This window comes from Lepisosteus platostomus, chromosome 21, assembly GCF_059453375.1.
Source record: "Lepisosteus platostomus isolate fLepPlt1 chromosome 21, fLepPlt1.hap1, whole genome shotgun sequence".
Taxonomy (NCBI): Eukaryota; Metazoa; Chordata; class Actinopteri; order Semionotiformes; family Lepisosteidae; genus Lepisosteus; species Lepisosteus platostomus.
In genome coordinates this window covers 4,786,442-4,800,835 of record NC_142631.1, presented here as the reverse complement: position 1 = coordinate 4,800,835, position 14,394 = coordinate 4,786,442, and the positions used below count along the sequence as shown (strand labels likewise).

General features: G+C 39.5%; 1 protein-coding gene and 1 long non-coding RNA gene across 3 annotated transcripts in view; one reads left to right on the top strand and one right to left on the bottom strand.

Annotated features, from left to right (window-relative positions):
- Positions 1-12,708: 12,708 nt before the first annotated feature.
- On the bottom strand, positions 12,709-13,814 carry LOC148643944 (uncharacterized). Its single transcript, XR_015928909.1, has 2 exons — positions 13,658-13,814; positions 12,709-13,454 (listed from the first exon to the last, which is right to left on the bottom strand). It is a non-coding gene; the product is annotated as an uncharacterized LOC148643944 (long non-coding RNA).
- Positions 13,815-13,945: 131 nt separating this feature from the next.
- LOC148643942 (uncharacterized) overlaps positions 13,946-14,394 on the top strand; it is a 157,480-nt gene continuing 157,031 nt past the window's right edge. The window contains exon 1 of one of the 2 annotated variants that reach the window (XM_088615534.1): positions 13,946-14,356. In XM_088615534.1, the coding sequence (XP_088471660.1) occupies positions 14,304-14,356 (53 nt within the window). In that variant the 5' untranslated portion in view covers positions 13,946-14,303. The remainder of the gene's footprint in view (positions 14,357-14,394) is intronic. The other variant, XM_088615531.1, reaches the window with a different exon arrangement.

Here is a 14,394-nt window from a genome sequence, read left to right as displayed (position 1 = left end):
GTTAAATCCAGGCCTGGAGCTCACTCTGTGAATGAGGATACAGCTTGGTTGCATGTATAATATAAACAATGAAGGACTGTCGTCCACTGCTTAGATCAAACCAATCTGGTAGATCTCCTGGTTGTGCAACAGAAGGAAAATTTGCTTAAACTGAGCCTTACATGTTTCCTCCGGAAATATCCTAAGAACCCAGGTTCAACTATTTGAATGCTTAAACTATTGACCTAAAGAGACCGAAATCCTGTAGACACATTTCCTTTCACACAGCTGCAGTACTCAGAACTTATTTTTTGAGGGCTTGTCCTAATAAGTGGAAGTGAAGTTAACAGGGTCAGTTGTTTCTGATATCCTCTACTCTTTTTGTAACAGAAACCATGGCTCAATTCCACTTGGCAGCCTTTATTCTCACATTTAATTACAGTGGTCCATATAAGCCTTAAGGGGATACTTTGCCTATAGTTCATTAAAATGCAAAACATATACAGTGCTCCTTTTAAGAGTAGCCCTGAGTGGTCTTTGATGTGTTCTGTAATTATAATCTATAAGACTATAATCTACCAAAAACAGTACGGTACAAAAGCTTGGGTCCTTGCAGCAAACACAAATATTGTTCTTATCTCATCATGGCATTATATGTTAAATATGCTTTAAATCACAGGATTATAATATTAGATTATAATCTATATAGTGGTTTTGCTCAGTACTCTATATTTCCGTCTGAGTGTATGTTAAGTCTACTTTTAAGTCTGGAAAAAATGCTACACCAAATGCCCTGTAAAACATTCCAAAAGGCTTTTAGGGTTGTAATCTAATGGGATGGGAGACTAAGGACAGCCAGATTGAAGCTGAAAGTGGTGGAGTTGGCTCTCTTCTCTTTTGGCTACAATTATAGATTCTATAATGTAAGAGTTACTGTCCTTTAGATTTGACATTAAACCAAGGTTTTGACTACTTGATCATTAAATACCCCATTACCTTGTACAGAAGAGTACACCATGATGTTGACCTTATTATCCTGGCTAAATTCTACTCGGGTCTTTTTTAAGCCTACCTAAAATTATTCCTTAACACAATTGGCGAGGATTTTTTTTAATCTCCACTGCCTAATTGTTGTTGTGGTTTACTGTGCACATTGACAGCTGTGAAATGTATGTTATTTTTAAGTAGAGTTTACATGAGCAGATGAGGTACACAACAACTTATTCTTCTCATGGTGCACCAAAAGAGCAAACCCTGGAGCCTCAAGCCAGAAAAAAGGGAGCTTTTGTGCCAAACTGTAGTATGAATCATCACTTGAGTATTCTATATTAAAATGCATACTGCAAAAACGCAATGTTCAAGGGTCCTGAGTTCCACAGAGAACTGACTCATTTCTGTGAACCTTCCAGCTCCTACTGATTGTGTCCACTGCTCCATGTATGCAGCTGGATAACCTCCTACAGTAACTTGACTTCGAGCGATTCAGATGACTCAGTTTTTCACAAGAATACAAGAAAGCTTACAAATGAGAGGAGGCAATTCAGCCTGTAAAGGTCTTTTGGTTGCTAGTAGCTAATTTATCTGCTAATCCCATCCAGGAGTAACTTGAATGAAGCCAAGGGATCCAAGCAATTTTTGGCATCATTACATCATCACTTCCAGCTCTGCGAAGCTCAGCTTTAAATCAAGGTAGAAGATGAATTAACTGTTCTGTCTTCCATCTAAGATACAGTAGATTTAATTTAATGAAAAGAGGTGTCTAATGAAATAGGTGAAAGATATATAAGAGGTGCTTCCTACGTTCATATGAGTTGGTTTAGCCGGTGAAGGTTTTATGGGTTGTGGATAATTAATAAAGTGATAAGATGGGAGGATGGGAAAGCACTGTGAGAGTTCTGGGAGACGTCCTGGGACAAAATACCTGGGGAAAAAACCTCGGCAAATACCTGGGAAAAAACTCTGGGAAAAGAACAACTACAAACGCTGCTACAACTCAATGTCTGAAATAGTGATTGAGGCTCTCTTAATGAGGTTGATAAGCCCAGCCTGATCTCGTTTAAGATAGTCCTGACAAGCTCCTTCCACAGTGCAGGAGCACTGGAGCTCGTCAGGGCATCACAGTGCTCCCACAACCAAAGGGGTGACCTCCGGGCACTGGACCCGGCTTTCTAGGGAACCTCATATGGAAGGTTCTTATGAAAGGTGGCGCTGTCTATTCCCTTGCTGGAACCCAGGACCTGTCTTTGGCTCCATGCTCCCTCCAATGGACCAGGTACTGAAGACTGTTTTGTACCCATCTGGAGTCGAGCATCCTCCAGGCAGGGAGCAGGTCATTTCTCAGGTGCCAGATGTGTTGGTGCATTTTTAGTAGTGATATGTGGAATGCTGTCGAGATTTTCATACTGAGGGATCTAGGAAGGGCGAGACGGTAGGTGACAGCATTAATCTGTTCAATCACCTTGAAGGGTCCAATGTACCGAGGAGCCAGTTTCTTGTAGGGCACACATAGGCAGAGATGTGTGGAAAGCCATACTCTCTGCCCGACTCAGAGTGGAGGGTGGTCTCTCTGATGAGAGTTAGTGGTAATATCTTTCCGTTGTGCTGCCCTCTTCAGATTGGAGGAGAGGGGGTTTGATCCCATATTGGCACTTGAAGGGTGACTCGCCTGTGACTGAGTTCACTAGGATGTTGTGGGAGAACTCAGCCCAAGGGAGGTGTGTCACCCAATCATCTTGGAAAGAGGAGACAGGTCTTGATTAACCCGCTCAGTCTGCCCGTTCATTTGCCGGTACCCGGAGGACAAGTCAGTCTTTATACCCAGTCTCCTACAGAAGGTCCGCCAGAATCTGGAGACAAACTGGTGTCCTCTGTCGGAGACGATGTTTCTGAGGAAGCCGTGCAGTCGAAAGACCTCATTGACAAAATATCCGCCATCTATGTGGCTGATAGCAGATGTGGTAGAGGAATGAAGTGGGCTGCTTTGGAGAATCTATCGACATTGGTTAATATGGCTGACTGTCCCCGGGATCTTGGCAGGCTGGTGTTGAAGGTTGTTCTGGTGTCCAGAGCAGTTGTAGAGGTCCAGCGGGTGCACTTCCTGGAGTCTTTCGACTTTTGACAGGGAGCGCAGTTACTGTAGACCTCTACATCCGCTTGGAGGGATGGCCACCAGACGCTGTAGGAGTTCCACCGTCCGTTTTACTCCGGGGTGTCCAGCCACCAGAGACGAGTGCCCCCATTGCATGACCTCTGCCCTGGCCTGTGGAGGCACATATTGCTAACCCGGTGGAGTTTCTGGAGGGGGTGTGGTGTCTCGGAGTGCCTCAGATATTGCCTTCTCTACATCTAACAGGGTCACTCCGATCTCCTTGTCCGCCGGGATACCTGTAGTGGGTTGTTCTGGAAGGTGCTCCGGAAGATACAGCCTGGACATGGCGTCAGCTTTCCCATTCTTGCTGCCTGGTCTGCAAGAGATGGTAAAGTCAAACCAGGAGAAAAAGAGATCCCATTGCGACTGCCGTGGACCTCGTCGTTTGGCTTGCCGGATATTTTGCACCATCCAGTAAGTGCCTCCAGTCCTCCAGTGCTAGTTTGATGGCTAGGACCTCCCGATTACCAGCATCATAGTTCTACTCCACCGGTGTGAGCTTCCTGGAGAAGAAGGCACATGGATGAAGTTTGGGAGGAGAGTCAAACAACTGGGATAGGACTGCACCTACCCCTACTTCAGACGCATCGAGCTCTACCTCGAACTGTCGATCTGTATCTGGATGCCGAAGGATAGGAGGAGATGTAAATTTTTTCTCTAGAGTGTCAAAGGCCTCCACTTGACCTGGTTGGGTCCCTTTTTAGTGAGGACTGTAATGGGCACTATCACTGAACTAAAGTTCTTCATAAAGTTTCTGTAGAAATTTGCAAAGTCTATGAAGCTCTGTCAAAACAAAAACCAAACCACCTATGTTGAAGGGTCATTTCCCTGGTACAAGACGTTTCAATGTCCTTGACAATCCTTGGCTGAGATGTCACAAAAAGAGTTTAAGTTTCCAACAATGAGACCTGTTATGATCTTTTTGGTTTGAACTTCACAGGTACTGTGTGTACCTCCAAAATTGGTGGCATCAGTCTAATTAAACTTGGCTGTGGCATGTGCAGCATGACATTCGTAATCAGAATGTCCAATTGAGTACCAAAGTCTTAACTTCAAAAGACATATTTCTTCCTCATATGAAGACCACTCCTTCTTTAAATGTTCACAAGTAGCAGAGTGCTTGTAATTGGGGCCAGTGATGTCAGCCGGAATGTACTGCAATCCATTTTGATGCACTCCATTAGAGATGCATATTTTTTTTTACATTCATAAATCACCTGAAAGTGAACTTCAGAATAGGAAAAGCTTTAACATAATATATGAAATCTACTAAACTACCTGGACACAAAGATCATTGCAAATGAGTCTATAAGATATTGAAGTCCTTAATGTTAATGTGATGGCAAAAAGAAATAAGTACAGTTCTAACACTGAGACTCTAGTTGCCACTCATTAAAAGAAATTTTGATTCAGCTTACCCTTTAATAAGTCATTTGAAGGTAGGCTATCGTGGATTTGGAGTAGTAGTTAACCCAAAGCCTAAATAAAATACTGCACTGTTTTGGTGTGTTTATTTCACTGTAAAAATTCCAAGTTACAAAATAGCATTGAGATGAAACATTATTATAACATTTTGCACCCATAATTATCCTTAGACGTGGCCACAGTTCGGAAATATGCCACCCAAGAAAATGGCAGTGTTTTATAAAATTAAACCATTGCTTGCATTGTGTGTTAATTATATGACAGTTTTTTAATACTGCTTCAGTGGATTTCATTCCACTGTTTCCCCAACTTAAATGTAAATAATAACTTTTAAAAAAATGATTGGGTGTAGCTAGATCAGGACTGAAACATAGTGTACTGCACACCTCCCTTCCGACCTCAGCCTTCATTTGTAGATGGATTATACAGGTAAGTGAAAGTACTCTATGAGTATGAAAGCTCTAATGTAGTCTTTTGTGAAATTAATATGATCGATCCAAATGAAAGCAAAGGCACGTGACTTATTTTGGGTGTTGTCACTGCAAATGTTACTTAAATGTGAAGGAAAAACAGCCACAAAAATAATTATGCCTGTTGTTCATATGATAAGTGAAGGTTTTCATCTGGCTGGCAGTACTTGCAAAGATTTTTTTTTTTGCTGCTTGGGATTTAAAATGTAGAATCTATCCTTTGAACTGCTGCACAAGTTAAAAATTGTAGCTAGTGGTTTTTTTTTCATGAGAGCTCAAGTTCACTGGGTCATGCAACATGCTTCTGTCCAATTCATTGTCCAATTGTCCAATTCTTCATTCTTCATTTTAAAGATTTAGCTGATGGAAGGGAAGTGTGAACCCAGGATTTAGTCAAAATAAAATAATGCATTCATTTAAGAGCTATAAATTTAGGGGGAAGCATATAAAATTCACATAAACAACAACTAGAGGGAAATTGTTTTAAAGCATGGATGACTGAAAACAAGCCTAATGAACGTGTGGCAGTTCTGGTCAAATAGGAGCCAGAATGTTAGGTGGTTACCAGTAATTTTACAGTTTAAGTTCAAGTTCAAGTTTATTGTCATCATACTCATATACAGGTATATGGTATAAGGTATAACGAAATGCTACAGTATTTAGCTAGCTCTCAGACAATACGTAGTACAAAAAAAACAACAATACAATTGTATAATAAAAGAAAGACAGAGACAACAGGCAGTGTGCAAAACAACAACAGGCAGTGTGCAAAACAACAAAAGGTAACAGGTAATGTGCAAAACAACATCAGATGTGCAAAAACATGCATCAACAGAATGAAATAAAGGATAGAAAATGATGAGGAGTGAGCTTTTTGACATGTAAGGTAGAGGTAGATTTCAATGTGTGTTTGAGTTTGTGGTAAGAAAGACACACAGTTTTAGTGAAATGACTTGGATTTCACTCGTGAAATGTGAGTGAAATCCTGCAACAGATCTCAAAATAAAAGGAAATGCCTGCAGAGAACATGCAAGTGAACTTTCAGATACTGGCATACTGAAATCTGGAAACCCCAGCTTCACGTCTTGAAGAAGCAGTTCATTTTTAAGCTCTTAAATGTACAGTACTACTATAAACTTCTTTGAAATATCCATTTAGGCTCAGGTTCAGGAAGAAGACATCTGAATGTTCACATGATGTAATTCACTAAAGTACGCTTTTACAGTCTCTATGAATAAACTTGGCGTATCATGCGGTATATTGTTAATTTATTTTAGCATTTATATGAAGTATTTAATCTTCCAGAGGGACATATATAGTAATTGCTAGCAGATATAATGGTATATAATTGACATTCTGCATTAACAGGATGTCAGTTTTATACTATTCTCTTCATACTGTACATGTAGCCATTACATGTATCTATTTATCAACCAGAAGCTTAGGTTTTCCTGTGACAAATAAAAAGAAAATAATTCCTGGTATATTTTCAATACTGTCTATTTATGTCTCCTAGGTAACTGTCTTGTTCTTAAGTAAATAATTCCCCAAGGGAGTAGTCACCACATATTTGCAAGGCAGTGGTGCTCTAAAAATAATCAAGACGCTCTGTACAACATCTGTACTCATGACTTATTTGTATCCTAAAAAGGTGTTACTTTCTCCAGACGGTGAGAGACAGCTTTTCAGTCCCCCATTGTTCTAGAATCTCAGCAAAGCTACACAGAAAAGCAAGCAGAATGCAAGGATATATAGTTAAAAGTGCTGAATTTAAATCAAAGGATGTTATGTTCAGATTGTACAATATAAGTAAGACCTTATTTGGAGTATTGTGCCCACACTGGGGTGCAAAAAAGATAGAGCTTGTCAGGAATCAGTCAAGAGAAGAGCAACTTGAGACAGTACTCTTAGCAGGCAAAAAGAGGTGAACAGCGAAGATTGTGAAGTTACCCGATTCAAATATTCAAAAAGTCACTGGCAAACCCAGCAGATCTCTTCAGAATGAACAGTAAAACACAAGCAAAAGGACACAAGTGGAAACGACACAAGTGCATTTAAAACTGGGAACAGGTGGCACTTTTTTCCACAGAGAGCTGTAAGAATCTGGAGCAAGTCCCACAGTATATTGTCCAAGCTGATACAGTACCTTGGCTTCCTTCAAGAAACGTCTGGATGATATCCTCAGATCACTTAACTATTAGAAGTAAAATAAGCTACTTTGGCTCCTTGTTTGTAACTTTTTTCATGATCTTACATTTGAATGTACTTCTTGAACACCATATTGTGGAGTCTTTCACCAGCTTCTTGGATTCCATAAAACAACATGTTAACAATCAGACATAACACACAATTAATTGAATAATATTATGCTAATACTGTCTGCCAAATTTGTAATCAGACAATGGTGTCTGCTTGGCATTTTTAACAGGCCCTTCCCATTTAAATAATACAATCCCAATACAAATAAGAGTTCTGATTAAAATATTTGATAAATTGAAAAGGCTGAGCTCATTTCGCCCAACAAAATAAAAAGGGTATGGTGTCATGTTTTTATTGTCATAATTATTTTTAAATTAGGTTTTTTTAAGACTTTGTCATATTTCAGATGTCATCGGGCTGTTCTGCTTTTGCCTTTCCCAAATAACGTCTCAGACTTTTCTGACAGTTCCCTAAACCTCCAAGAGACCTTTCAAACCTATGCTCATAAAGAGTTGGAAAGAATTTATAGATAGATGATCCACGAATATTTGTGCAGCATTAACTTGTACATAATACATAATTGAAGGTATAGCAAATGTATTGCTATCAAAATGAAACTAAATTGCCTTCTGCAAAGTTCTAGCCACTTAGAATGATCCGATGTTATAAAACTCAAATTTAGAGCACATCTATACTTTGGTGAACTTTTATAATGTCAAGTGCATAAAATGGCTCGTTTTTATTTTAATGTTCAAGACACATCAAAGACAAGTGTCCAATTCTGCACTTGGGATGCTGTTATCTAGAACTGCACTACGCAGATCCCCGGAGAGACCCAATCATCCATGTGTTTAATGACTACCTCCAGTAAGAAGTGTTTGATCTGGGTTTGCCCGCATTCTTACAGAGGCTATTTCGGGAAAGCAAGGATAAAGTGTACATTGTGACCGGGTGTGAATAACTATAATTAAACAATTATTGGTTGCAACATGCAAGACTGAACTGTAATTTAACGAGAAAAAAAAACTGCATTCAAAACGTATGGGAGGTACAAGAGACCCTGCCCTTAAATAAGAAACTCCTAAATAGAGAGTTGTTTAATGGAGTACTGGACAAATTAGCATGAACTCAGCTTAACTTCCTGGGCAGCATTTCATAACAGAACCTTCTATATTCTCCCATTAAATACTTGTTTACTATTGGTTTCCTAAACAATTTGGGTCTAAGTTTTCTGAATGAGGGTGATATATCTCCAACAGGACAAATGACCTTTTCTCTCCAAATAAAGTTGATGATAATGTTTATTAGTGCTCTTATTTAAATGGGGTTAAATGAGGATTAATAGGACCTATTTTTATTTTAAACACTACAGCCAATGAAAATGTTTCTGCTTCACATTATACCAATTTCAAAACAGAGTAAATGTATTAAGTATCTTGGAATGTTATCTTGAAATATACACAATGATAACACTAGCATGCCAAATAATTGGAAACTGCATTTTTTAGACACACTCTGTCTTGCAGCAGTAACACTAGAGTAGAATGAAAGTTCGGTTACTTCCTCAGCCAGGATTTATTTTTTACATTCTACATTCTACTACTACATTCACTTTTAAAAACAATTTAAAAAAGCTCTATTTTTGCTCTTCGGTTAAATATCAGATTCATTTTCCAAAACCAAAGTATTAGAAAGAATCCGAATATTTCATTGTCGAAACAGCCTTGATAGTCTGGTTTACAGTGACAACATGACAATTCCCAAGTTGGAAACCTGGACTCATAATACTCAAAATACTAGATTGTTCGTAAAATACATCACCCTGCTGATTTCCAAATCAGATTCTTCCCCTTGCAGGAAGTAGCATTGCAAGTAATAGTGGACAGAAAAAAAACACTTCTACCCCCACTCTCATCCCCCTGAATCAGCACAAAAAACACTTCCAGCATCTGTATTTCTCTTTAGAGTAGGAGTTTCCCAGAACAGGTCCTCAGGGACACCCAGGGGAGCCCCAGAAACAAAGAGAAACTTTTCATCCCAGCATGGGTCTGCCCACCTTCCAGGACTGCCTTGAGCTTTCCTGGAGCAGCACAGTGGTCTCCAGGACAGGATAATGACTTTTCTGGGAGACAAATCATGTGATCAGACTCATGGGCCTCAAACAGTGGGACATCACTCTCAGCAAAACTGCCCAGGAAGTAATCAAGTTCATACCCAGGCAGAGCTGGCAGCCCTAACCCCAGTACGGTACATTGGTGTGTAAATCCAACACTTATACTCTCTGCTTTCATAGTAACTACGGAGGATCGGTTGATCAGCAGTGCTGACAATAATATTTTATAATCAGTACAGCTTCATTTAGATTAATTAAAGACTGTTGATTGTATATGTAAATAGGTTTGCTTGATTGAGAGGGGTTTCTTAAAATATGGGCAGGGTGCCTGGAGAGGAAAACAGAGAAACCCCTGCTATAGAGTTTCATTGCGATTTGGTGTATGTGTGTGTGTGTGGGGGGGGGCGTTCAAATACAGTTTGACAAGGGGGTGTTATTTGGTGAGACACTTTTATACACGGGTTCATCGAAAGACCCCCTCTGCCTCAGCTGGACCCTTCACAAACTTGGAAGTATGTTCCTGAGATATTTCATCTTTAATCGGAGCCACAGGCAGTAACAGAGGAAAATGGCCGGCAACGGTCTGAGATGGGCTGACATGACAGTTCAACAACCGTATCTTAAATTCAAGTAGAAGATCTCTGAAACATCACATTAAAAAATTCACAATATGGCAGTATCAACTGAAATCAAATTAGCCTGCCCTGAGTTCAGATGACTTGGTACTGACCGACAGCTGGCAAAGCTTAACTACAAAACGTCACACTGAAAAGTGAGGAAGGCCTCAGATGACTTTTGCACACACAGCCTGTTAAGCCCCAATAACTTTTCATGGAGCCTCATGGTGCATCAGGTATTTTATCCCTTTTAGCAGCAATTGAAAGCTCTGCTATTACCAATATTAAAGGTACAGTAGGAGCTAGTTCAGATTTGACAGAAAGACATTTCTGTAATTCACAGGAGGAAAGCCTGACCCTAGCAGACAAGAATTTATTACTTACACTATTAATTTATTATTACACTTTATTTGAATGTTGTTGCATAATGGCTTCATAATCCCTTCATAACTGCTACACAAGACATTATAATCATAATGATAAAATAAGCAGCTTTGGGGCAGCGTTAGAGGTGTTTGACAGCTCTTGGATCCTGGGTTCAATTCTGAGTTGAGGAATCAGGTACTCTGATTTCCTCCAATGCCTCTAACACATGTTGGGTAGGTTGACTGGTGTTTCTAATTTTCCCCCTGAGTATGCCCAATGATGGATGGACTGGAGTCTCACTCAGAGTGTGTTTCTGCTTTGCACTCTATGTTCTAGTCTCACATAGACTCTCTATAGCATGGAGTTGTGCATGATGGATTCTGTATAATACCAGTTTGTGTTTTGCACACTGTTTATGGCATTCCCATATTTTGATTTTTACTTTATTGCTTTACAGATGTTTATCTTGTCACTTTTGACGTTAGCCACCCTAAAGTACACAGGAGCAGAGATTTCTTAGTTTCAAAATTACATGGTCTGTTAGTCAGGAGATGAATTTCTATTGCTGTAACGAAAATCTTGTTTCTATTATGTTTCTATTTTCATTAACAGAAAAGAGAAAATTGTGGTATATCTTTTTTTTTGCCTCCAATGCTGGATGACTATCCATTCACATATTGTAATCATATTTGTTTGTTTAACCACAACATAATGAGTAATGTGGGAAAACTGCAGAGCATGTAACTCATCCCATATTAGTTAAGCAACCATCTCATCATAAAACATTACATGTTAATGGTTTTGAACCTCTGCTGGTTTTCTATGTAACAGATCTTCAATGCTTGTGTTAATTGAAACCAAATGCCTCATTGCTCATAGGGTCTCCATCTTCAAGTAGTTTCAGTTTTGAAGTATTGATCTCTGTTGATTGTAGTCCCAATCCATGTAGTCATGGCTTGCAAAAAACCTATGTAGGCCTAAAACATAGATGACTTTCTCTCTTTTTCTATTGTGATTTTTATGTGTCACAATGATGAGATTGTAAACAAAAGAACATGGTGATATTCAATGTAACCTGTCCCTAACAATCAGTCATAAATAGAAAAGGGCAGGGAGACTCTTTCCTAATTTGATGAAAGTCCCTCATATTTTTTTGTTTCAGTTGAAAGGTGTCACATTCAAAGCACAAACTTAACATTCAAGATGGACACCACCCCCATCAACACACGTCACGGTGTCGCAGAAAATCATGATTTGCAGGTGACGTTATATCAGTTCACTTGCTTTTGTTTTCTTTCTTTGTTTTCAAAATCATAGTGTCTGACTTTGACCCTATGTTTACACAAAGCCTGTCTATTTGTGCATCATTGCTCTCCGTAATGGATAGTTGTATCTCCTCTTGAAAAGATGGGTTCTACTCTCCAACTGAACTTGCAAATGCAGTTTAGTTACTGTCTGTGCAGCCACAGGAAGGTTAAGGGATGAGGATCTACTTCACAGTCAGTGAGGTTGCATAATTACATAAGGCATGATGACCATTCAGTTTTTTTGGTAGGCTTTTTGAGAAAACCTTATCTCAGTTGTTTCACATGAAGTCGGTACAGCAAATGATAAAAAGTCATTACAACTTTTTCCATTAGAAATCCGATTATGTTGAATTTTCAGGACTGTATGCTTATTTATTCATTAGCAAGATTATTGAAATGGGCGCTACAGTAGTGCAGCAGTTAGCATTGCTTCCTTGCAGTGCTAGTGTCCTGTGTTCAGTTCCAGCCCTGGGGTGCTGTCTGAGTGGAGTTTGTATGTTCTCCCTGTGTTTGCGTACATTTCCCGTGGGGGCTCCAGTTTCCTCCCACAGTCCAAAGATATACTAGTAGGTTAACTGGCTTCTGAGACAACTGGCACCGGTGTGAGTGTGTGCATGCTTGTCTCTGTGTATGTGTGCCTTGCAATGGACTGGCGTCCTGTCCAGGGGGTAACCTGCCTTGTGCCTGGTGCTTGCTGGAATCGTTTCTTGCTCCCCTGCGACACTGAATTGGAAGAAGTGGTTAGAAAATGAATGGATGGATGGATTATTTCAATCACAACGCTGTGAAAGCAGCACCATGTATGTACAATGGGTATTCTTCCATGCTCATATTAAAGAAACCGACTTGACCCCCTTTTTTATTAGATTAGATCCTGTACTGGCTGTAGGATAAATGGAAACAAATTGCAAAGGGGATGTATACCCCCCTTCTCACCCCACTCACACATATAACATTTTAATGATTTAAATCTAAAATGGAAAAAAATAAAATGGATGCAATAGATGACAAGGAGGATATTTTAAAGAAGCAACTTCAGATATAATGTAATAAATAACCTGATTCTGACTTTCCGCAGACCGAGTCATGTCCCATAGAATACTTTATTGCTGATCAGTACATTCAATACTGTAGTGGAGCAGAGTGCTCTCTCCATTTACTTTCAAATGAAGACATTTGGCAATGACAATATTTGGCACTCCAGACGCCAAATACAGTCGCCAGCACAGTTGTGTTCTATTACAGCTGACATTTCAGGCAATGTGAAATAAATTTCTGCGCAACCTAGTTAAAACCCCAAACTGGGTAAACGTAAATGACAGAGGTAACTGTGTTCTTTGAATATCATGTACTGGACTTGTTTACATGCTTAAGTTTAAAATCCCAGAAAACATTAGCGCTGTGCACTAGAGCAGGACTTCACAAGCCTAGTCCTGATAACACTGATGTTTGCTGATTTTTAATCAAGTTGAATTGTAAATTGTTTCATTGAACCCTTAAGGGAACTAATATTTAGATTGATTAATTGGACTTTTTGGTTGTTTTTCACGTTGGAAAGGATGGTTTCAAGTCTCCTCGGATTTTTTTTTTTTGGGCAGTTGCAGAAATGAGAACAACTTGAAATGGACTAATTTGTAAAGTATTAGTTGAACACGAGTCTCATTTAAAAAAATGAAATCATGGTTTGGATGGACTAAAAATTATCTGAAAACAGGATAGCTTCCGCAAAAAAAGTACTTTTCTTCCGATGACATTGCTTGACCTTACATAAATAACTCAGGACACAGCTCAGATAATTTTAAGGCGTCTTGTGTCTTTGGATGCAGAAAACTGGAAAAGGAAAATATTTAAATGTTAGTTTCTCCTCCAACTGAAAGCGGTCTTATTTGTCCTATATATAATAATATTACATGACTTCTACGCAGAACATCCTAAACAGACGAATCCCCCGTTTCGTTTGTGACTTAAATTCCCAAAACAAAAAGGTTGATTGAATTACGAACGAGTATATTTGTTTGGCGTGCAATACTCACAGGATACATAATTTCAGTGCCCGAGTTTAACGTGTTTATCTCCGGGACAAGACGATATCCGATCTCTTTTTTCGAATCACTATATTCTCTTTACAGTGTAATTCTTGACGTCCGTCTCTTCCCATGGTACAAGCGAGACGAGGAATGAATGGGTACGCTGTGCTTGTGTGTGTATGTCCTGCCCCTAGAGGCAGTATATATCCTCTCATTAGAACCAATGTTTGCTGTAATCGGACACCTGGCGTATTCCAACCAAAGCTCCAGTCACTGACTGAAAACTATTTAAAAGGGAAAAGGATGAGCCTTACTCTTCCAACTAGAGACTTTTGATTCCAACTTCCCCCCCTCCCTCAGCTACCAGTCTTTCTGCAATCAAATTTCCCAAATGCGGATTGGCATAAATGAATAAATTACAGAGAAAACCAGAAGAAAATTACTCGTGGAAACTTTCCGTCAAACTCTCCTTCAGAGTGTAGGATTTTATGTTGGGCTTTCTAGGCAAAACTGTATGAGAACTTCTTTCTGGACTGTTGTTAAAAGCTTATCCAATGCGCAAGAAGCCAGTTGGTGCTTTCTGTCCCTTAGCTGAGGAGTCACGTTGTGATTAAAGGATCAGGTTTTTGACTGCCGGGACAAATGAATACAAATGAATTTAGGGATCCGAAGGAGAGATTGCAGAACCTCTCAACTCGCTACAAAGTAAGTGTTAAAATTGCGTACACCGGTGATGCTGAGAT